This window comes from Muntiacus reevesi, chromosome 12, assembly GCF_963930625.1.
Source record: "Muntiacus reevesi chromosome 12, mMunRee1.1, whole genome shotgun sequence".
NCBI lineage: Eukaryota > Metazoa > Chordata > Mammalia > Artiodactyla > Cervidae > Muntiacus > Muntiacus reevesi.
In genome coordinates, this window is record NC_089260.1 from 73691928 (window position 1) to 73714625 (window position 22698).

Here is a 22698-nt window from a genome sequence, read left to right on the forward strand (position 1 = left end):
ATCTATTTAAATGTAAAGGAAACTATATAACTCTACCTACCCACTGATTTTGCCTCCACATATACGTCGATGTGGTTCAGCAGTAAAGAATCTGCCTGCAATGCAGGGGACACAGAAGATGCGGATTCGACCCCTGGGTTGGGAAGATCCCCAGGAGGGCATGGCGACCCACTCCAGTATCCTAGCCTGGAGAATCCCATGGACAGAGGAGCTTGGTGGGCCACAGTCCATGAGGTCACACAGAGTCGGACACAACTCTGCTTGACGAGTGTGAGTGTGATATGGAGATATATGACCCACGTCCCCAGCGCAGAGCACAGTGTCCGGCACACAGTAGGTGCTCAGTATTCATGATAAATGAATAAGTGGCTAGGTCACTGAACGAGTGGATGAACGAAGGGACACAGCAGTGTGCTGAGTCGGGGTCGTCGCTCCTAAGACAGTCCACGGTGATGACTTGATAAGTGACACAGGCGGGCGTGGGGGCACCCGGCTCCTGAGGCCCCTCCCCGGTGACCCCGCGACCCCGGAACTCACGTCGATGGGCACGCTGTCATAGAGGCGCTTGCCGATCACCGTCTTGCCCTGGATGTCGATGTTTTCCCGCTCCTCGAGGGGCAGCGTCTGCACCAGCGCACAGTCCACGTACAGGGAGACGTGCTGGGCCTGCACGCTCAGGGCCACCTTGTGCCAGTCCCGGTCGAAGAGGTCATGGACCCGGGGGCCCCGGAAGACCACCCTGACGGCGTCCTTCATGGCGCCCACAGCGTTGTACTCCAAGGCCTTGTTCTCGCCGTCCAGCCGGATGGACACCTGGGGAGGAGAGCACCAGGGGCCCTGTGAGCTGCCTGGGCCCGAGGCGGGAGAGGACAGTGGGGATGGGGGGTCGCAGAGTCAGACCCCGGCCGTGACCCTCCCTAGCCGGTCAGCCTCAGGCACATCGCTTCCCATCCCTAAGCCTTGGGGTCCCCCTCACTGTGATGCTATGACTGACATCTACCTCGTACGCTGTTCTCAACCTTGTAGTGGAAGACTTGAGCTCACACGTTAATCCAGGGGTCAAAGTCTCAAATGCCCAGAGGGGCCATGCCCGTAAGAGCACATTTGTGAACCCGCAAGTGTGGATGGGGCTTGAGTTGTGAGACCGACCAGAAACCCTGAGGGGTTTCAGTCTTTTAAAAGCCCAGAGAACAAGACTGTTTCCAGATGCCAGGTGCCAGTCTGAGAGCCGTCTACTAACCTGCTCTCTCTCTCACCTTGAGATGAAACTGAGGCCCCAGCAGAATGCAGGGAACTTGCCCATCTTGTTCACTGGATTACCCCCTAGCCTTTTGCAAAATGCCCAGAAAACTCTGGAGGAAAGTTACTTTCCTCCTAGATCCAAACTGGCAAGTCACTTTTAAGCTGTGTGACCTCGTGTCCATGGGATTCTCCAGGCAAGAACACTGGAGTGGGTCGCTGTGCCCTCCTCCAGGGGATCTTCCCCGGGGATCAAACTCACATCTTATGTGTCCCCTGCATTGCAGGCAGATTCTTTACTGCTGAGCCACATCTATGTATTTATGTACACAAGTTATTCAACCTCTCTGTGACATTTCTTCATTTGTAAAACAGCACCAATGATACTGCTGACTTCATAGAGTTGTTACAGAGATTAAATGAGTTTACAGACATGTAAAACATCTACAGTACTTGTTATAAGTAAAGTGCTGTTCTACATATCAGCTATAATAAATCAAGCAAGTCCAAAGACATCACCGCAGTGCAGCCTTCTCTGAGACACACATATAACTGGATTCTAACCTGGTCATGTGCTCTCACATCCTCAGGCATGTCGGTTTATTTTTTCATAGCACTTTGGGTCAGTATATGAGAGTATCTCATTCACTTATTTTGTCCACCTGTTTCTTGCCTGCCCGACCCCATCTTTCTAAGCAGGCACTCTGTCTCTGTGGCTCATCTCTTTAACCCCAGTAGCTAGGACAACACACACCACACAGTAGCACTTAACAGAAAGGGAATGAACGAATGGGAGCACTGAGGTTAAAGGAAGGAGCCCACTGGCCTGCAGACCAGCCAGTGTTCAGGACACCACCCAGGTGTTCGGGTTTCTCTGTCTGGGCTCCACGTGGGCTCAGTCCAGCCAAGGGGGACCTGAGATTTATTATTTTTTGCACTGTCTAGTGGTATGTTACAATGACAGTGAGGAACAAAACTATGAACCCCTGACTAATAACCTGAAACCTCATGTGCTGTGCTGAGTCGCTGAGCTGTGTCTGACTCTTTGCAACTCCATGGACTGTAGCTGCCAGGTTCCTCTCTCCATGGGGATTCTCCAGGCAAGATGCTTGAGTGTGTTGCCAGGCCCTCCTCCTGAAACTTCACATACATATAATCTAATACTTGTGATTAAACCTGGTCTGCTAGTTCTTGAAATTGCTTTCACCTGTTTGAGCCCTGAACCCCAAAGGACTTGGGGAGCTTCACAAGGCCATGAGTTTTTCTCCAATGTTTCTATTTCTCTCAGCACAAAACAGAGCATAGGAAGGCCTGTCAGGCCCGAGTCCTGTGTCTACCAATCTCAGCCAGGAGGCCTCAGGAAGACAGCCCATGGGTCGGATCCATCAGCAAACCCTGATCATTCTATTTTCAAAATACATACCCGGAATCCGATTTCTCCCCAGTTCCCCATGACTACTTGGTCTGAGTCAACCTCATCCTTCACCAAGAGGACAACGGTCTCCCAGGCTCCGTGTTCCAGACCTGCCCACCTCCCAGCGCCTGGTCTCAGGCCCCTGCACTGGCCGCCCACCCAGTCAGGAGCCTCATCTCCAACTGTGCCCCCCACCCCTGCTCCAGGACCAATCTCCTCCCTGGCCCTTCATCAGACCTGGAATGAGTGAGTGCCCCTCAGTTCCTCCCAATGACATGCCAACTGTCAAGAGAGGCTGTGATCCTACGTGGGGTCACAGAGGTAAATATAGCTAGGTCCAGTTCCAGGTCTACAGGTCCAAGAGCATAGAGGAAGGCTGCTCGCAACACTCTGCTCAGAGATCACCTGCTACTTGGCTTCTGCCCACTTTTCCTGGGTCTGGCCAGGATTTTCCCAGGGTGTGCTTGGGGTGGCCATCGTGACATTTCCAGGGAAGGGTCAATCCCGGGGCCTGTTTGACGGAACGCGACTGCCAGGTGCCTCTCCGAAAAGGCAGGTTCTGACTGCGCACGGCTCTGCAGGATTCCAGCCTGGGGCGCATTCTGGCAGCAGGAGAGGAGGGGGTGGACATGGCAGAGGAAGCGCACACAGCTCTGCAAACGCCATGAAGGAAGAGGACCCAGACGGCGGGGGCAGAGAGAGCTCGTCCACAGGAATGCCATGGCAGGCGCCCAGGCCCACAGCACCGGACCCCACGGCGCCAGAGATGTGCGTGTCTGCAGATGGTGCACAGGGGTCACGGCGCGCTGCCTGCTGTCTGCAAAAACAGCCTATGGAGCAGACGCGCACCTCCTCCGCCCAGCCTCCCGCGCTCAGGAGATCAGGCCGCCGGGCAGCCAAGCCTGACTGCACTCTGCACCCCAGTCTGACCAGGGATGCTGTAGCAGTGTCATTCCATAGGACTAGCTGATGGGAACCGGAGGCAGCGGGGCACACTGGTCAAAAGACAGACTTGGAGATCAATGGCCTGGGTTCCAATCCACCTCCCCCCATCACGACCTACGAATGCCAGGCAGATGCTTAAGCTCACTGCGATGCCTCCTCTTCTCTGTTAGACGGAAACAGCAGAGTCTACTCATGGGGCGCCCCCAATGGCTCAGATGACAAAGAATCTGCCTGTGATGCAGGAGACCTGGGTTTGATCCCTGGGCCAGGAAGAGCCCCTGGAGAAGGAAACAGCAGCCTACTCCAGTATTCTTGCCTGGAGAATCCCACTGACAGAGGAGCCTACAGCCCATGGGGTCGCAAAGAGTCAGGCACGACTGAGCAACTTCCCCTTTCACTGTCTCCATAGGGCGGTTAGGAGGACTGCAGAAGGATCTCTGAAGCACTCGGAACAAGCCGGGGCTCCTACTGACTGTGTGTGGGTGTGGGTACAATGTGTGCTCAAGGTCAGGGCTCAGCTTCAGCCTCAGGATGTGACCTCACCACCACGGAGCAAGTCCCCTCTCAGCAAGCAGCACATGAGAGTGGCTGCTGTGGTCCTGTGGCTTGAGCATGCTTTTGTTTTGTTTCAACCCCAAATGAAAATACATCAGTGTCTCCCAGATGAAGATGAGTCATGTCTCGATACAGCTCGTACATCGAGAGGGGATAAGGGAGAATGACAGACACTGTTGGTCCATGAGCTCTGAGAACGAGGGGTTTGGGAGTTATATCTCAGATGAACGCATCGTGCTGACGGTCTGGATCTCGAGAGAGGTGGGCCCTCATTTAGCTGCCTGCTGCCACTGGACTGTCCCAGCTTCACAGGGATGAGAATCAGAATGCACCCAATGTGGGCAAAGACAGGCTGTAGCGCTCCATTGAAGGTCAAACCAAGGACGATCATAAAAACTCTATTACACATCAGGCAGCATCTTAGATGCTTCACAGACATCACTCCACACGATGCCTCCACCAACCACTGACGGGAGGTGCTCTGTGTCCCAGCTAAGAACATGAGGACTTGGAAAGCCAATGTGGCTCAGAGCCCACACCAAGAAAGGACCAGACACAAGGCCTGAGCCCCAGTCATGCCGACTCTGAGCCGGTTTCCTCCACTACATCATGAACATGCTGCTAACAACACGTGCTATAGGACAGCAGTGCTGGCCGCCACCTCCCTGGCTGGGTTGAGGGTCCCCGAGAAAGCAACTAGGCCTTCAGCCCACCAAGGTGCTGGGCACTTAGCCATCAGGGGAAAAAGGAGGCTTCAGTCCCCAGGGGATCCCCGGGGGTCTCCCGGTCCCTGCAGGTGCCCTGGGCCTGGATACACTGGACTCTCCATTTTCAGGGCCCAAGACAGGGACCCCTGGAGAAAACACAGGGGCTACTACTCTGCCCACGAGGAGGAGACAGAAGCCCGCACCGGGACATGGCATGCGGCTCACACCTGCGGGATGCCGTACTGGTCGATGACCTGCCAGATATACCAGTCTTCTCTCCGGGACGATTTCCTGAGCCGGAAGGTAGTGACAAAGGCGTACTCATCGGGCAAGCCTTGCGGGAACACGTCCCTGGAGGGAGACAAGAGACGCCAGGCTGAGAGCGGAGGCTGCAAAGGAAGCCCACGCACCCCAGGGTCACTGAGTCTTGCCAGGCTGACCTCGTGGATTTCGGAAGTCTACCTTCTCACCTGTCTTCACTGCCTTTTCCTTCCAGCAGGACCTCCACACAACTCTTTCTGAGCCCTGTCTTGTCCCTTCAAATCCACCTCCCCTCCAGTGCTCATCTGCTTCCATCTCTCCAAAATCAATGAGATGCTACACTGCCTCCCACCCTGGGGTCAGATGCAGCCGAGTGTGCCAGCCCTCACCTCTCCCTGCCTGCTGCCCCCCAGGAAGGCTGCACAGGGGTGTCTGATCCTGCCTGGTCACTGCCCCACATCACAGGACACCCTCCGTCCCCATAGAGCACTGGTTTCCTGCAGAGCACGGGGGGCCAGCTCTTATCTATGAAGTCCCTCAACCCCATCAGCTCCAGCCCAGACAGCCGTACACGGCAGGCACACTGCCCTTTGCTGACAGCATCCCGAAGGAGCGCAGCTCCCCACCAGGGGTCAGGGGCGTGCGGAGCTGTGACACTCCTGTCCCGGCTGAGGGCGGCCGGCTGTCGTGGCAAAACTCCCGGGGCTCAGCGGCCCAGCAGAGACTGCCCCCTAGAGACCGGCTGGTCTTCAGAGCGCCCCTCTCACCATCAGCTGTTGCCCCGCATGCCCCACTCAGAGGCACTGCTTCTGCACTAGAGTGGGTGGAGGCTGTCTGGCCAGAGAGCCAGGACGGGAAATGAGGGGGTGTCTGGCTTCCTGGTTCTCAGACCCGTGGACCCTCAGGGACCCTTGGTTTGGCTATAGGAGCTGCGAGCAAAGACTGGTCCTCCTGCTGTGATTCTCAGGTCTCAAATCCAAGCCAAGAGTCGGCCCAGCTGCTCAGAGTCATTCTCTGAGCTGAGATTCCACCCTGGATCACACCCCAGAGCTGGGAGCAGCGCCCATCACTCCCCTGGGCCTCCCCAGGAGTCAGGGCCACCCCTGGTCACTGCCCATGGGAGGGTCTGCATGCACGTGGGCTTGGGAGCCTCGGACGGACGCTACCCTTCACTTCCTTTTTCATCTTATTGCATCAATGAGGCCAACTCCGCCACTGATTCTCCAAATACACTTACAGCTCAACACACATGTATGTGTAACATACAGACAGATATGCTATGGGTGTGTATATGTTCAGTCGCTCAGTTGTGTCCAACTCTGTGGCCCATCAGGTTCCTCCGTTCATGGAATTTTCCAGGCAAGAATACTGGAGTGGGCTGCCATTTCCTTCTCCAGGGGATCTTCCCAACCCAGGGACTGAACCCACATCTCTTGTATCTCCTGCATTGGCAGGTGGATTCTTTAGCCATTGAGCCACCTGGGAAGCCCATGTATATGCTGTATCTACGTATTTATAACTATATCTACATCTGTGTATCCATACACAGGCATGCCTCGTTTTGCTTTAACTTTACTAAAGATACTGTATTTAGATACTGCTTTAGCTTTGAAGATACTGTGTTGTTTTAAAACAGAAGACTGGTGGCAACTCTGCACCAAGCAAGTCCATCGGAGTCACTATCACATAGTACTCTTTTTCAACTAAGATATGTACATTGTTTTGTTAGACACAATGCTGTTGCACACTTAACAGTCTACAGTTCGATGTAAACGTAACTTTGATACACACTGGGAAACCAAAAAATGTGTGACTTGCTTTGTTTCGACGTTCAATTTACTGTGGTGGTCTGGAACCAAACCTACAGTAACTTAAGGGCATGCTCCTATCTCTATCCCTGTCACTACCATCCTGTAAGACTTTTTCTCTGGCTGTTCATACATACACAAATACAGGAGAGGGTAGAGGGACTGGAGTTGGAGGACCGGAGTTTGAGGCCAACTTCTGCTTCCTAGGACTATGAGATTTTGAACGGGTTACTGCCCCGTTTTGAGATTAAAAAAAAAAAAAAAAATACATGCATGAGTGAATGGAGAAAGTGAAGTCGCTCAGTCAAGTCCCACTCTTTGCAACCCCGTGGACTGTAGCCTACCAGGCTCCTCCGTCCATGGGCTTCTCCAGGCAAGTGTACTGGAGTGGGTTGCCATTTCCTTCTCCAGGGAATCTTCCCGACCCAGGGATTGAACCCAGGTCTCCCGCATTGCAGGCAGACGCTTTAACCTCTGAGCCACCAGGGAAGCCCCAAATCCATATGGAGAGGTGAGTGTAGGAGGACCAGGGGACCAGTAACATCACTGGGAACAGATCAGTTAAGAAACAGAATTTCCGGGGTCAGTGACGGATGCCTCACCGCAGGGTGATCTTACCAGGCACTCTGTAGGCTAAACCCCCACCCAGTGCTCAGCGAGCAGCCAAGCTCACCGGCTCCTTCCCGCCCTTGCTAGGGCGTCTGGGGCAGGCCTGGGGGAGGCGGGGGAAGCCAGCACTCACTCGGTCCTCTGCACCACAGGGAAGGATCCCATCCGGACGTAGGAGCTCTGCACCCCCTTCTCTCTCTCCCCCAAGAGCGTCTTCACACTGAACAAGTCCATCAGGTCAAAACCTGTCCAAAGAGACGAGACACATCAGAGAGAAGACGACTGTCTGTGATACTGCAGTAACAGAAAGGTGTCTTTCGCTTTGTTTTGGTTCCAAGAGAGGACCTCGCTCACTGGTCATGGGCAGCAATGGGAAAAACATGATCTTGAGACTCAGGGGAGCAGGCTGGACAGGGCGGGGGGCATCCAGGTCAGTCACGTATCTGTGATGCTGAGCAGCGACATAACCCACAGGAGCCTCGGTGCTTGGTTGTGACAGAAGGTTGACACCTCACCTGAGGCTGTGCTAAGGACCCCAGGTGATCACTCAACACAGGGTAGGAAGCTGACTCAGCAGGTCGGTTATTCCTCAGGATTCTGCACCACCAGCCAAACATCCTGAGCCACAACCCTCTACAAAACCACCTGGACCAGCATGGGGGGCTGGCTTGGGTCCTGCAGATACGGTCCTCAGAGAAGCCCAACCACAACGCCCGCACGGACGCATCACTGGGATGCATCGGCCTGACACCGCGTCCCCGGGGAAGGAAGTGCTCCCGGCTGGTGAAGGGAGGCCCACCCCGGGGCAGGCACCGGGCCTCTCCTGTCTCCGTATCCCCAGGGCTAACGTGCGGCTCGGCGTCAGCAGCACCGATCCCACGATTCTCCAAGAAGGTTCCTCTGGCTCCAATACTCTGGAGCGCGGCCATGGAAAACAGGAAACAAAGTCTCACGTTAGGATGATTAAAACATCTTCTACCATGAAATTCTGTCCTAAGAGATGACTGAGTCATCCAACTTGTATTCCTGAGAACCTGTCTGTTCCGAACTCTGCGCAAGGAGCTGCAAGGACAGAAAGTGCCGAGCTCCGACCGAGTCTGATCCGTAGTAGAGCCAGGTCAACCTGGGCTGACCCTGAAAGTGAGAGTGTTAGTCTCTCCATCGTGTCTGACTCTCTGAGACGCCATGGGCTGCAGCCCTGCCAGGCTCCTCTGTTCACGGGATTCTCCAGGTCAGAGAATACTGGAGTGGGTTTTTCCATCTCCTCCTAACCATGAGGTCCTAGCTATGTGACCTTAGGCAGGGTGCCTAACGTCTCTGAGACCCATTTCAGTAGAAAGGGGACTGTCTTTGCATGCAACTCACAAGGTTTGTGGTGAAGTTTGAATGATAGGATACAAAGCTCATCATAGAGAGCCTGACATGCAGTGAAAGATCCACAAAATAGTTTTCATATTAATTACTTCCCCTGACAATGACTGCAGTCTCCCATCCCACTACCTCTGTCCATGGATTTCATTTATTCATTCAAGATGTATTTTTTGAGAGCCTGCTCTGAGCCAAGCACATGTCAGCACATGTCAGCGGCAAGCTGGGAGAACTGGCCCCCAGAGGTCCCAAGGAGCACCGGCTCTCACTCAACAGAGTGGGTTCAAAATCCCACGGGCACGTGCCCGATGCCCACACAGCACGGTGCCAGGGTTGAACAGGAAAGAGGCCTGCTCCTTCCCTTCACAGCGCCATCCCTCTTCCTGGAAACCTCCACCTTCACTTGGGTTTCCCTGTAGCAGTTATTTGTGAGAGGACAAAAAAAAAGACTTTTCAAAAAGCAAGCATATGCTCTACTGCCTAATTCCACTTTCACTGGTTTCCATGAATAAAAACAAAGACTTAAACACCATGAAACTGAACAACAAGCAATTAATGAGGTGGCAGCAAAGGGCACCGAGAGAAAGATGAATTGCCTATAGTAAATAAAGGCTGGGAAGGAAAATGAAAAATGCTCCCGAGGTAAGCGGACTCGGATGCGACGCTCTGAGAGATAAAGAGGCAATGGTTTAATGCAGAAAGTGTGAGGGGGCACCTCCCTAAAGTCATGGACTCAGCTGAAGCAAATGGCATCAGGGACACCGTGACCACCACCCGGAGTCCTTCAAAGGTCTGCGAGGGACCAAGCTTCGCTGGACGCCCCAGGCATGAGAGTAACTTCCCATTCTTCAGTGGGTTTGGCCGAGGTGCACACAGTGTCTGTGTCCGTGGAGGAAGCTGAGCAATTGGGGCGGGGTGGGGACTGATCTGATTCATGCTTCCATCCCCGAAAAAGGATGGAATCTGCTGTTGTTCTTCACTGAGGCTCCACTGGTGGAAAGAGGGAAGGAGAGAAGAAAGGAATTCACTAAACCACTCCAGGCTTCCTACATCTTAAGATGCCCCATTGGCTGCTCAGATTTCAGTAATCAACAGGACAAAACTCCCAATGTGCCTCCCACTGCCTGAAGTATACTGTCCACAGAGAAATGGGCACAGAGGTGAGCATCGTCCGTATAGTGGGTAGATGGGAAGGAGGGAGATGTCTAGGCTTATATAGGAGCACATGGAGTATCTGCCTGGCCCAGCTGAGGAGACATCAAAGAGGGCTCCCGAGAGGAGGCAAGGCCTGGCCTGAATTTAAAGAACAAGTGAAATCTGGGGAGAGGAGGAGGAAAGGGCATCCAAGGTGTGCCTGTTCAGCTCACCTGTACTGGATGTGCAAAGGTTCGAGAATTCCCACTATTTCGGGATGTCAGGAACCACGAGAGGGGGACCAAGGAGTGAGTGAGGTGGGTGCAGATCGGGCCAGGCTCCGACGGCCACGTGAGGCGGTCTGAGTTTCTTTCTGCAGGAGGTGGAGGCCAAGGAAGGGCTTTAAGCAGGGAGGAACACAGCTTTGCGCCCGTGTTCAGAGGTCACTCCCACCGCAGGGATGGAGGAGCTGGGGGACCGGGGAGGACTGGACTGGAAACCCGGGGCCGGCAGGGAGGGGAGGGAAGAAGCACTGGGCTGGGACCATCTGAGACAGCTGGGACTTGGTGATGATTATCTGGACATCAGAGAGCAAGCAGAAGGAGAGACCCATCAGAACGTCTGTGGCCAAGTTTCAGAGTAAAACCGTGCCCAGCATGTTCTTTCACCATTAAAAAAACTCCAGAGAGCACTGCATAACATGGTAGGTGCTAGAATCTGCAGAATGTTCAGTTTTCAGAGCTGGGAGGGGTCCTAAGAGACATTATGTCGGAAGTGGGTAAACTGAGTCCCAGAGTGCCGCCTCCAAATGCCTGATCTGTTCTCCACCCCGTCCTCGCTGCTCCAGCCCCACTGAGCCTGAAGACTAGCTGCAGTCACTTAAGGAAACACCTGGAGATGAGCCTTTGCGAACCACATCTTTTACAAAAGCTGCTCCCGTTACCCGGCTGCGCTGAACCTGGCAGGTCTGCAGCACCTTCTCTCCTTAACTCCAGCCTCAGCCCCGGCGAGCAGCTGTGGTGGGACCCCGCTGGGACGCTCTAGGAAGTGGGTCAGAGGGCCTGAGTGTTTCTTCACCCTTGGTCACTGGCTGAGGGCTGGGTTACTCCGTGACGCCCGAGGAGGGTTAACCCCCTGATTCATCTCACCTGCCGTGCACACAGGCTGCACAGTCTCCTGCCAGTCTAGAAACATCCCCCAGGCACCAAGATGCAGATGCTGGCATGTTCATGTGGGCAGGCAGGGTCCCTGGGGTAGGAGCGGGGGAATGCAGCACCTATGAGACACCTGGTCCTCATCGCCCATGGCTCACTGCCTCGGGAGGGAGACTGCACGTGGGTTGGTACTGGACCCGAGACGCTTTGGGGTAGACGGATGGGGCTCCCGACCCGGCCGGCACTGGTGAAGAGAGCTGGGCTGCTGTCCTGGAGGGGGAGAAAGCTCCCCTGTGATCACGCACCTAAGGGGTCTGCAGGACGCCCGGCCACAGGCAGCAGTAGACAGATACTTGCCACTGCCAGGACGAAGGGGAAGCTGGCTCAGCCGTCCCTGCGTACCCCCAGTCACCCCGTCGTGTACGGAGAAAGCCCCTGCAGTGTTTATTTCTGCTGCTGGCTCTGCAGTCATGTGTCTCTGCTCCCTCATCCACTGATTCGCTCCTATATTTATAACTCTGATTCACTCTCTCCTTCACGCCCAAATGTAGCTATTTATTCACCCTCTTACTCGGGCTGCCCATCACTTACTCATTCCCCACATCCCTCATCCTACTTCATTCTCTACCAACACCTATAGCATCACCACCGACTCCCAGATGGAAGACGTGAATGGCCTCCCCTGGTGGGCGGTTCGTGGAGGGGAGCTGCTACCTGCACAGCTCAAACCAACCCCAGGACTTTGGTGAAAGACGGGGATGAGGACCGTACCGCCAAGGCTACCACCCTTGAGTCCAGGAGGGTCATGGTCAAGTCCAGCAAAGAAGAAAGTGGAAGTGTTAGTCGCTCAGTCATGTCTGACTCTTTGCAACCCCATGGACTGTAGCCTGCCACGCTCCTCTGTCCATGGGATTCTCCAGGTGAGAATACTATAGTGGGTTGCCGTTTCCTTCTCCAGGGGAATCTTCCCAACCCAGGGATCGAACCTGGGTCTGCTGCATTGCAGGCAGATTCTTTACAGTCTGAGCCACCAGGGAAGATTCACATCTGGCAAATGGCATCGCAAAGCAAGCTGTGCTGGATGGCGGTTTCTCGTACCTGTGATCTCCTTGGTTCCGCCGTTGGTGTGCTTAAAGCGATCTCCTTCCACACGAACGCTGGGGCAGAGCACATCTGGGAAGGGCGAGAGGAAAGAGACTGATGAGCAATCATGACGTTCCCTCCGTGGAAAGTGACAAGGCAGAGACCCCGCCCCACCCCCAGCACGTGGGGCATCTAGCCGGGAGCAGCGGCAGAAGCAGGGCCACACCGATTGATCGGGAGTTTCGTTTACTGCTGATAAGCATGGGCCCTACTGCCAGTGTCGTGCCCAGAGGTGACACAGGAACAGGCAAGGTCCCAGCAAGGAGCTCACAGTGTGTCCATTAGAGGGAGCCAAAGAGCCATGCCCACAGGATCAACAGGGTCCTAAGTGACAGAGTGGGCCTGGGCTCCTGGGGGGTCTCAGGATCCAACACCTCGCCCAGCCTGAGAGGTCAGGGACACTTTCCCGGAAAGGCGATGCTTGGGGTGTCTCCTGAAGCAACAGTAAGACTCAGCCAGCCGGACCAAAGAGCAAAAGGGGACCCAGGCAGAGAGCGAATGTCACTCACAAAGGCACGAACTTATAGATGAGAATCCCAGGTCAGAGAGGAGTCAATGGAAACGTGCTGGGGGCCCACCCGCAAGGCATCTGTTATGCTGCCTGAGGGAGCTTTAGGTGCCATTCCAGGCAAATCCCAGAGGAAGCAAGACTGCTCAGTTATACAGAAGCAATGGAAGAAGTCACACAGTGAAACATACGTCAATATATGGCATTACGTATCTAAACATCTTCAGGACTTCTCACTTTAAAAAAAAAAATGGGAAGGAAAAGGGATTCTTTCAGTTGCCCTAAAAATCCCAGAAACTTATTGTTACCACAGGGGAAAGGGTCAGTTCAGTTCAGTCGCTCAGTCATGTCCGACTCTTTGCGACCCCATGGACTGCAGCACGCCAGGCCTCCCTGTCCATCACCAACTCCCAGAGTTCACTCAAACTCATGTCAATCGAGTCAGTGATGCCACCCAACCATCTCATCCTCTGTCGTCCCCTTCTCTTCCTGGGGAAAGGGTAGGGAGGGATAATCTAAGAGTTTTGGATTGGCAGATACAAACTACTATATATATATGTATATACACACACATATATATATACTGGATAAACAACTAGGACATACTGTACATATAACACAGGGAACTATAGCCAATATCTTGTAATAACCTACAATAGAATATTAAAGAAACTGAAAAAGAATACATGTATATATATACATATGTGCATGACTGAATCACTTTTCTGCACACCTGAGGCTAACACATCATTGTAAATCAATTATACTTCAATTTTTAAAAATCCTAGACAGAGAACCCACTGTGAATGTTAAAGTCTAGGGCCCCAGTGTTGGCTTCCCTGCGAGTCCCCTAATCTCTTTCTCAGTGTGAGCGTCTGTGACATGGGACACCTTTCAAAGAACACACTTGTCGTAAGGTAGCTTGGAGGACGGGCAAGATCAAGCCATAACAGGACTTAAATTTATCATCAGAGGCAACTCAGCATAGACGCCACCCTGCCCTGGAAGCAATCTGGTAACATACTTTATTGTAATAATCACACCTGATCAGGCAGTTCTGTCATCCCACAGATTTCACGTACGATGATTTCTTTTCAGTTCAAGTGTTTCATTGTGGGAGCCTTTACCAATCAGGAGTGAGGAGCAAGAAAGGGATTCTCCCTGATTTGGGAGGAGGTATTTTTAACATTTATCCCGGAAGGCACCAGAGGTCTGACAGGCCCCAAGGAAGGCGTTATTTTGGAAAAAGCACAGAGCTGTCTGTGTCTAGAACCACATATATGCAAGTGGATGCTGGCGCTGTGCAGAATACACCCAGGACAGCGGCAGCTGCGGGTGACGACCAACTGCTTCAAGGTTGGCAGGCCGCCAGAGGGATGGACTGGGACTGTGCATCATTTAAAATGAGTTGACTCAGAACTTTCTAGCCTTGATTATGAGCAAACCCCTGGAGTCTGACGACTGGAGCTAAGGGCAGGCAAAGTCACTGAGCCTCTGTCTCTGCAAATATCCCAGGGGGAGGCCCTGCTTCCCGAAACTGGATGGTCAAAGACAGTTCAAAGGCCACGAACACAGAGAAGATGGAAACGTTTCAAAGACGTCAGCATGTGCCCAAATCGCTTTAAGACATCAGTCCCCACACCACCTGCCAGTCCCTTCATGGGAGCCATCACTAAGCCCCATACATGCCAAAGCCTCAAGAGGGAATTTATAACTGACTTAATAAGTGTCAGGACAAATGGCTCCCAAAATACACCCTGCATCCAGGCTCCCCAGGGAAGAGGGGGCCCTGGAGGATCACCTCTTTGCAGGGAGTGGGGATGAGCACCCAAAGTCACTCTCAGCCCATAACTACATACCTTTGGCCAAGACATGTCCACCTCTTGGATAATGATCTATTTATTTCCACATGAACTTGCTTATTGGAACTGAAATACTTACAGAGGTCCAGACAGAATCCAGGTCCTGAGCTAGTTTTAAGGACCCACAAATGAGAAAACAGTGTAAGACGGCATCCCTGCCTTCAGGGCACTTGTGGACTGATTGTGACCACGGCCTGGGATAGGTCAGCTCCAGAAAGTGCCAGGGCTGCCCTGACACCCTGTGTCATCTTGCCTCACAGCATCCTCCTCCTTGACCCTCCAGACTCTGATCAGCAGCCCCCTGGGCCTTGCTCCCACTCACCTCAGCCTGGGTGAGGACCCCTCGGCAGGGTCCCATATCCTAGGGCTGGTGGCACCGTGCTAAAGGCGCTGACCAGCGTGGCTGCCTCCCCACTAAGTCTAGAGGCCCGGCTGAGTCTCAGTCCAGCTCTATCTCCACTGCCTTCCCGGTTCCAGGCTCAGAATCAGAGGCGAGTCCATGCTGAACGGAAGGACCAGTGGATGCCTGAGCCAAGAGGTAAATGCTGAGTGGTAGACCACATGCCTCCCAGGAAAGGGCTTCATTGCGTGGGCGTCCAGGTGAGAAGAATTCAGAGTCCAGGACTCCAGCCACCAAAGTGGGTCAGGCACTGTTAGCTGCCACCCTAATACCCATCCCTCACTTCCTCCTGGCGAAAACAATGTCACTTTTATTCAGATGAGCAGCACTGTCAGCCCAGGGAGAAAACCGGTGAGTGGTACGTCCAAGCCAATTATGCCTCCTATGGTCCCCACCTTTCCAGCCGCCCCCTCCAACTAGAGATGCACCTGTGACCCAGTTCTGGTCAAAGGCATAAACATTAGAAGCGCGCGGTGGGTGGGGGCGGGCTGGGGTCCGAGAAAGCCTCCGCTTCCCCTGACGGACGGGGGCAGGTAGGCCAAAGGGGCTGGCAGAGGCACGTTCGCGTCCTCCTCCTTCAAACGCAGGACAGAACGTCTGCAGGACTGTCTAGGAGAACTGAACAAAGAGGGACTCCACTGCCTCCAAGTCCAAGTGAAAAGCTTGAGAAAAAGCAAAGGAGCTACTGAGAGACTAGATTACCATCACATATCCAATCAATACGGACTTTTCAGGTTATCATTCAGGATCAACATAAGTAGCCTCTCTGGAATTAAGGAGAAGAGTGAGTTCTCAGCAGTCAAAATGCGTATTTAATTAGTTCCCGGTGAGCTGGTTGCTTTCCTTTTTGAAAGTGTGAGAGCACAAAAAAGATATGGCTGATGACAAAGCCCTGGTTTCCCCTGGAGTTCACCCATTGATGTCCGTATTCCCTTAGCCTTTAGGAAGGTAGAACATTCTAGACTTCCTGGTCATGTGATCTCCCTTTCCCCAGGATGGGTTCTTTTTCATCAGAAGCTGCAACAGAGGCTGAGTCTTGGCTGATCAGAGCTGCTGCTCCCTGGGACACATGCCAGGAACTCACTACAGTTTCCCAGGAAGAAAAGCACTTCAACCTGCCCTCAGTTTACCAAGCTGCAAAAAGGGAGCGTGTGTCTGAGCATCAGGGGAGGAGGGTTAGCACAGATGGTCTCTGCTGTCCTCTGCTTCGTGCTGACCCACCCACAGCTCTGTATGGAGGAGACACGCCAAGCTGTCCCAGACATGCCTCCTAGTCCCCTGGCTCCCAGTCCAGAGCTTCTCCAGCAGGGGAGCAATGCGAGGATGCTGGCAATTACTAAGTGCCTACTGTGCGCCAGTCACGCTGGAGATCTGACTCACAACAGCCATTCAAGGAGGCAGACTGTTCCCATGACATAGATGGAGGAACTGAGGCTAAGAGAGGTTAAGAAACTCACCAGGTAGGAAGGGTGTCTGGGTTTGAATAAAGGGCCACCTGTGTCTAGAATGAGCAAGCAGGGGTGGTTCCCCGACCGAGCTGAGCAGCACCAGAAGCTGGGAGCAGAGCCCGAGGGAGGAGGCGCTCACTGCCCATCCATCACCTCGCGGCCATGCTGCAGAGGGCTGCGAACCACAGACAGGATGACAATGGTTTAAGTGGGCAGGGGAGGAGGCAGGGGAGGACAGACATGGGCCAGACACCCGGGAGACTCAGGGGGTCATTCTTCCGAGGCCAGGAGGCCAGCCAGGAAAACAGTCCACACACCCCCGCTCCAGAGAGCTGGGCCCCAAGGCCCCAGGGATGAAAGGAATAACGATTAGAACCACAGGCTTCCAAGGCCAAGAGCCCACACGTCGAAGTACTGTGCAGGGCGTGTAATGTGGGCTGCTTCTGCCTGGGGCCAGAGCTTTCCCTGTGGTCAGCAGACAGAGGGAGACAGCTTGCTCTGCACAGACACTGCGCCAGGCGCGTTGGAACCATCAGCAAGTCCGACCGACTCCTCCCTCCAGCTTTACGGGCCAGGCGCAGTGGTTCACAGATGCAAAAATGAAGGCATAAAGAAGTCAGCAGGCTGTCCAAGGCCACAGAGCAAGCAGGAGGCAAAGCCAGCACGCTGGCCCCGGCATTGGCTCGGGACCACAACAGCACAAAGCTTCTCTCCAAGGTCACCGGCCCAAGGTCACCCAGCACAGAGGGACCCAAGTCTGTCTTGTCTCCAAAGCCTGCGGGGACAGACAGCCAGCTTGCTACTTCCGGGGGCACGCCTTCTGCCTTTGGACGCCCCGACATGAACCCAGGGCTTCCTCACTCTGCACTGAGAGGGTTCACCTGCTCTCTGATGTCTGCCCATCGGGCCCGAATGCTTGGGCCCACTTACACCCGGCTCTGGGCAGGACACTGGGGAACCTGGGTGGGCAGATGGCAAGACGCTGCCCTTGAGTGTACCCTCTGCTGGTGCCAAGTCCAGAACGGCCCCACTGTCTCTCACAAAAGCGGGTTAGATGTTTCCAGATGGTCAGCGTCCTCCTCTCTCCAACCATCTCCAGCTAGCATCCCTCGCTCCCAGCAGCTCCCTCACCCAGGAAAGGAAGATTGGAAGGAGTAAGACCCCAACCTAGGAGCACACAACACTGTACACTCACAGGTCACGGCTGAGGCATGCTCTGCCGCAGAGGCCAGTGTTCAGCCTCCTTTGTGACACCTATCAGTGTAGTGTTATGCCCATTTTTCAGATGAGACAACTGAGTCTAACAGCGCTTAGATGACCTGCTCCAAGCACACCTCTAGTTAGCGGTAGAAGCAGGATTCAGACTCAGTATGATCCCAGCATTTTCACACTTGATATCACAACTCGACATATACATACGGAGTGGGGAAGAACATACATTAACATTTAAACTGTGGCTACCTCTGAAAGGGCAGAACTTGAAGTGGTTTTTGCCTCCTTTTTCTTTTCTGGATTTTCACATGGGCCTTAAAAATATGAAGGTGATTCACTAGTACAGTATTTGCAGGTTATCAATATTATACTTTTCTAGAAGGAGGCCTGAGCTTTGCCCTGGTACCCTGGATGCTTAGGCAGCTGGAGACTGTAGGGGCAGGGGGCAGCAGGATCGCCAGGATCACCAGGGGGTACAAGGGCTGTTTCCAGGGATGACCTGGAGTCCCAGAGGGCAGCCAGGCTGGGACCTCCCCGGGAGGCCTGGAGGATGGCAGGGACCTCGTGGGGCTCATATGCACTTCTGGACCCAAGACATCCCACCACGAGGAGCAAACGTGTCAACACACAGACGAGGCAGCCCTGCCCTGCTGGAGTCACAGGCCAGACACGGGGGACGCGGGGAGCAAAGGCAGAGACAGACACAGAGAAGCAAGGGGTCATCACGCATGATCAGTCTGTGGAGGAAATTGACCGGTGAGGGGCGCTGGGCCAGGACACACGTGGGGTCTGAGAAGACTCCAGGCTTGGCGCCCTCTGGGCTGAGAGCTCAGAAGGGAGTGAGCAGCCACAGGAAGAGCAGAGGGTTAGAAGGTCCCAGTGAGGGCAGAGCCCCAGGGAGGAAGCCGCTCAGTCGGCCCAGGGGTGATGGGTGGGGGGTGTGGGGGGCAGTACCAAGCCCTGCAGTGAAGTCCAGGGAGGGGAGAGGGCAGAGGTGGATCAGGGGACACCTCCTAACCCCAGGCAGGGTCTGCAATTCAGGGCAATGAGGAAATGACTCTGCCCGGGATACACAGCGGGGCAGGAAGGGGGCAATCCTGGCCAGGGGGAGAGAGGTTAGCACAGGGACCTTGAAAGTGTGACCCCTACCAGGAGGGTGTGATTCAAGCTGTCTCTGTTCCTTGGACCTCCTTCCTCCTGGGGACTGTCCCGTGGGCTGAGCACCAGTAGGTGTCACCAGAGACTGCGAGGACCTCCTGGAGGCCGGGCAGGGAGGAGCCTGGAGTGGCTGGAAGTTAGGAGGGCGGTAGAGCCTTCGGCCAGCACCCAGGTGCTCAGCCCAGCAGTGACCGTTAGCACCTGGCGTCTGAGAAGCACCTGAACGCAAACCTCCTTCACGCCACATCTCATGAGCACCTGCCACGCGCTTGGCACTGAGCCAGTCCAGGGCTCGTGGTGAGGGGCTCTTGGCACTCAGGGAGCTGCAGTCCAGCGGACAGGGTGGAAACTGGTCAAGACAGGCACTGATGTGCCCAAGATCTGTGTGATCATAACCCTGGATGGTGCAGAGGCCAGAGGGGGATGCAAATAGCGGGATCGGAGCTGGCTGGAGGGTCAGGGTGTCTCCACTGAGGTCTGAGGTCTGAGGTCTGAGGCAGAGGCAGACAGGCGGGAGCAGGAGGAGGGTGACCCAGGAGGCGTGGGCCAGGGTCGAGGGCAAACAGGGAGGAGCAACTATGAAACAAGGGGGGGGTGTGGTCCAGGAGGGGTGGGGACCGACAGGCCCTGGTGGGAGATCCCACTCTGCCAGGGGCCCCGATGCCGGAGGGCAAGGATGGGGGCGGGGGGGGGGCAGCCAGAAGGTGGCTGAGAGCCACGGGGGTGCGCAAGCAGAGGCAGTCAGGCTCTGGCCTCTCTGCCAAGCAGAGTGGGCAGGCGGGTGGCCAACTAGATGAGGAATGAACCAGAAAGAAAGGATGTTCTGAGTGTCCGGAAATCTGTAAGAAGAACCCATTTGGGAAACAGAGTACCCAAGTCCAGTTCCCGCCACCCTGTGTTTGCAAGCAACCGGATCTATAAGCCTGGCTTTCCGTCCCCAAGACAAGGCTCCTGGCTTTTGATGTGGGAGATGCCTGTGTGCAGACAGCGTTTAACGCGCTGGAAGTGGAGGAGATGGTTTGGAGAGGAAAGGGGCAGAGAGGAGGTTTCAGAATAGGTCCCAGCCTCCTGCATCACACGCTGGGACATAAGAACTGATCAGTAAAGGAGGCTGAGAAGGGGAGGCTTGTGAGGTCGGAGGGGGACCCAGGGCAGGGAGGAGGCCTGGAGATTACAGTAGGGAGCGTCTCAGAGGACAGGGTCAGGCGACTGGCCCCCGAGTGACAGAGTTCACCACTGGGAGGCAGAGCTCACGCCTCAGGCAGGACGGCAGCACAGCCCCGCCCTGCACCCCGAAAGCACCGTGTGGACGGCGAGGGGCAGGGGAGGCTTCGTGGGGGGAAGCTGTGTTCTCTGTGTGAGGCACCCTCCATCTCCTCCAACCCTCCGAGACAGTCTCCTCAGTTCTAGAACCGAAACTACACCCTGAGCATCCACGCTTCAGGGTCCCAAGAGGGACTGGACAAGAGAAAGGACACAAGGCTCCAGACTCAGGGCCAGGGCCACAGCGATCCCACGGGGCCACGGCGATCCCACGGGTCCACAGCGATCCCACGGGACCATGGTAACCACGGGGTCACGGCCCCCTCACCCCAGGATGCAGGTGCCCAGCGAGGGGTCACCCGGCCCAGCATGTCATCCACACCCCTGAACCCTGAGCTTCTGCAGGATCAGAGAGGAGGGGGAGCAGCCCCAAGGCTTCACATGGGGCAGGGGTCCCATGTGAGAGGATTGCTGAGCAGGTGAGAATAACTAAACAAAACGAACCCTCCCTTCCTTCCAATGTGGAGTCTGAGGAGATGGAGAAATAGGAAAACCAAATAAGTGGCAAAATTACCACATGACTCCAGAGAAAGGTGGACAAGACATGTCCCCCTGGCCTCGAGCAGAGGGGCTGAGACTGGACTGGGAAGACCGGGGGTGGGGGGAGAAGTGGGAGACCCACGGCGGGCAGAGGCCCCGGGAGCCCGGCTCCGGGGACAGCGCTGACCCGAGGCCCTCGGCATGTGGCCGGGACACACCACCTCCCCGCTGCACCTCAGGAAAGAGGACAGGCTGCGGGAGCGCAAATGCCTCCTCGCAGGCACACCCCCGACCCCCACCCACCAGCATCTGTGAGTCTCAGGGCGGATGAGCAAGCAAGATATTGAGCCTCTTCTCTCTACTTGCGGCCACAGCCTCTCCATTAGCAGGCGGCCTGGGGTCAGACTGTGCAGGCTGTGTCCAAACTCTGGGTCGTGTCCCCAGTCAGGGAACAGAGACAGAGGCCTGGAGCCCTCTGCGGACAGTGGGGCCTGGCTCAGCCGTGCACCGTGTCAGCCCTGCACGCCTGTGTGTGTGTTGGGGGGGGCGGGTGGCAAGGTGGGGACCAGGGCACCAGGCAGAGGCGGACACAGCCGGCCCCCAGGCCCACCTGCCCCTGGCCCCTCTCCCCAAGGGTCGGCGGGGTGGGTTCCTGGAACGGCCACCAGCCGCATTTCCGTGGGAGCCGTGGGGAGACTGGTGGGTCAGCACGGCCAGCCTGGCTGCCACCCTCCTCCCTGGACAAACCAGCCGTGGAGGCAACCCACTGAGTGGAGCCGGGGCTGAGGCCGGGAGGAAGGCTGGGGCACGAGGTCACACGGTCCGGAGTGCGGGGGCCCCCATCTGGGCTGCCCGCCCGCCACAGACGGCTGCCTCCCCTGAGGACCGGCAGGAGGGCCCCCAGGGGCTGCGGAGCCCCTCCCGCAGTGCGGCTTCCTGCTAACCTCATGCAGGGAGTGCGGGTGGGGGCCCCTCTCCTCCCAGCTGACCACGGCCGCTGCCCCGTCCCTTCCAGCCCCGTGTCTTCCCCAGGGCATCACCAGGTGCTGGGCTCTCTGGTCAAACCTCCGCTCACCCCAGGCCTGCCCTCAGACCACCTTCTCGGGGACACCCACCCCGTCTCTGGGGCTCCGCCCAGCCCACCTGCCCGGGGCGCTGGGCTCTGCTCCAGCTCCCTCTCCTGCTCCACCCTGAGCCTGGGGGCACCAGGGCCGTGAGGGGCAGCCATCGGTGGGGTCTGTGGACAGCACTCAGCCTTGCATCCTGGGACGTCCCTGCCCCCACAAGGCCGCCGTTGAGGCAAGCCCAGCTGAGCAGGAGCAGTGAAGAGGAGGGGCTGGGTGTGGGCCGGGCAGACTGGGGTCAGGGGGGGACCTCCCTGGTGGGACTTCCTGGGCCGCCATGCCCCAGATGCCACGGGAAGGGGGTTTTGACCGCCCCCTAGGCCCATGTTGCGGGGATGGGACCTGTTTCCGGGCACTTATATGTAACACAGAGTGCACAGTGGGCAGGTTTCCTCTTGTTCTCCTGCCTAGGCTTCGGAGCTCAGGGCCTCCCCAGTGCTGGGCGGGCTTTTGTCAAGGCGGAGGTCACTGGAGGTGCTCAGCTCTGCATCCCAACCCCTGGAACCATGGGTCCCACAGGGTCCACCAGTACAGGCTCCTCTGGTTCAACCTGAGCTCAGAGCAGGATCTGGGGCCCGAGGTAGACACGGCTGCAGCATAAAACACCCAGGCTGAGCAAGCGCTGAGGGACGCTGGGCTGGCCCTGCAGGGGAGCTGGGGCCCCTCCAAGAGCTCCTGTCATCACTGCCCCCACCTCCTTGGTCACTCATCCTTACGTCCGGTTGTTAGACTGATGCAAGGAACAGGAGATTGATTGAAAACAAACAAACAAAAAAAACCCACTACGTGTTCACTACTCGATGAAGCAACACTGGCTACGTCCAGAATACGCGTAGGTATTTCAGA

At 55.7% G+C, this 22698-nt stretch overlaps 1 protein-coding gene across 1 annotated transcript in view; it reads right to left on the reverse strand.

The window, feature by feature from the left end:
• Positions 1-22698, reverse strand: part of COL22A1 (collagen type XXII alpha 1 chain) — a 221714-nt gene that overhangs the window by 159218 nt on the left and 39798 nt on the right. The window contains 4 exon segments of the mRNA XM_065902959.1: positions 538-813; positions 5088-5211; positions 7672-7783; positions 12293-12367. Of these exon segments, the coding sequence (XP_065759031.1) occupies positions 538-813; positions 5088-5211; positions 7672-7783; positions 12293-12367 (587 nt within the window).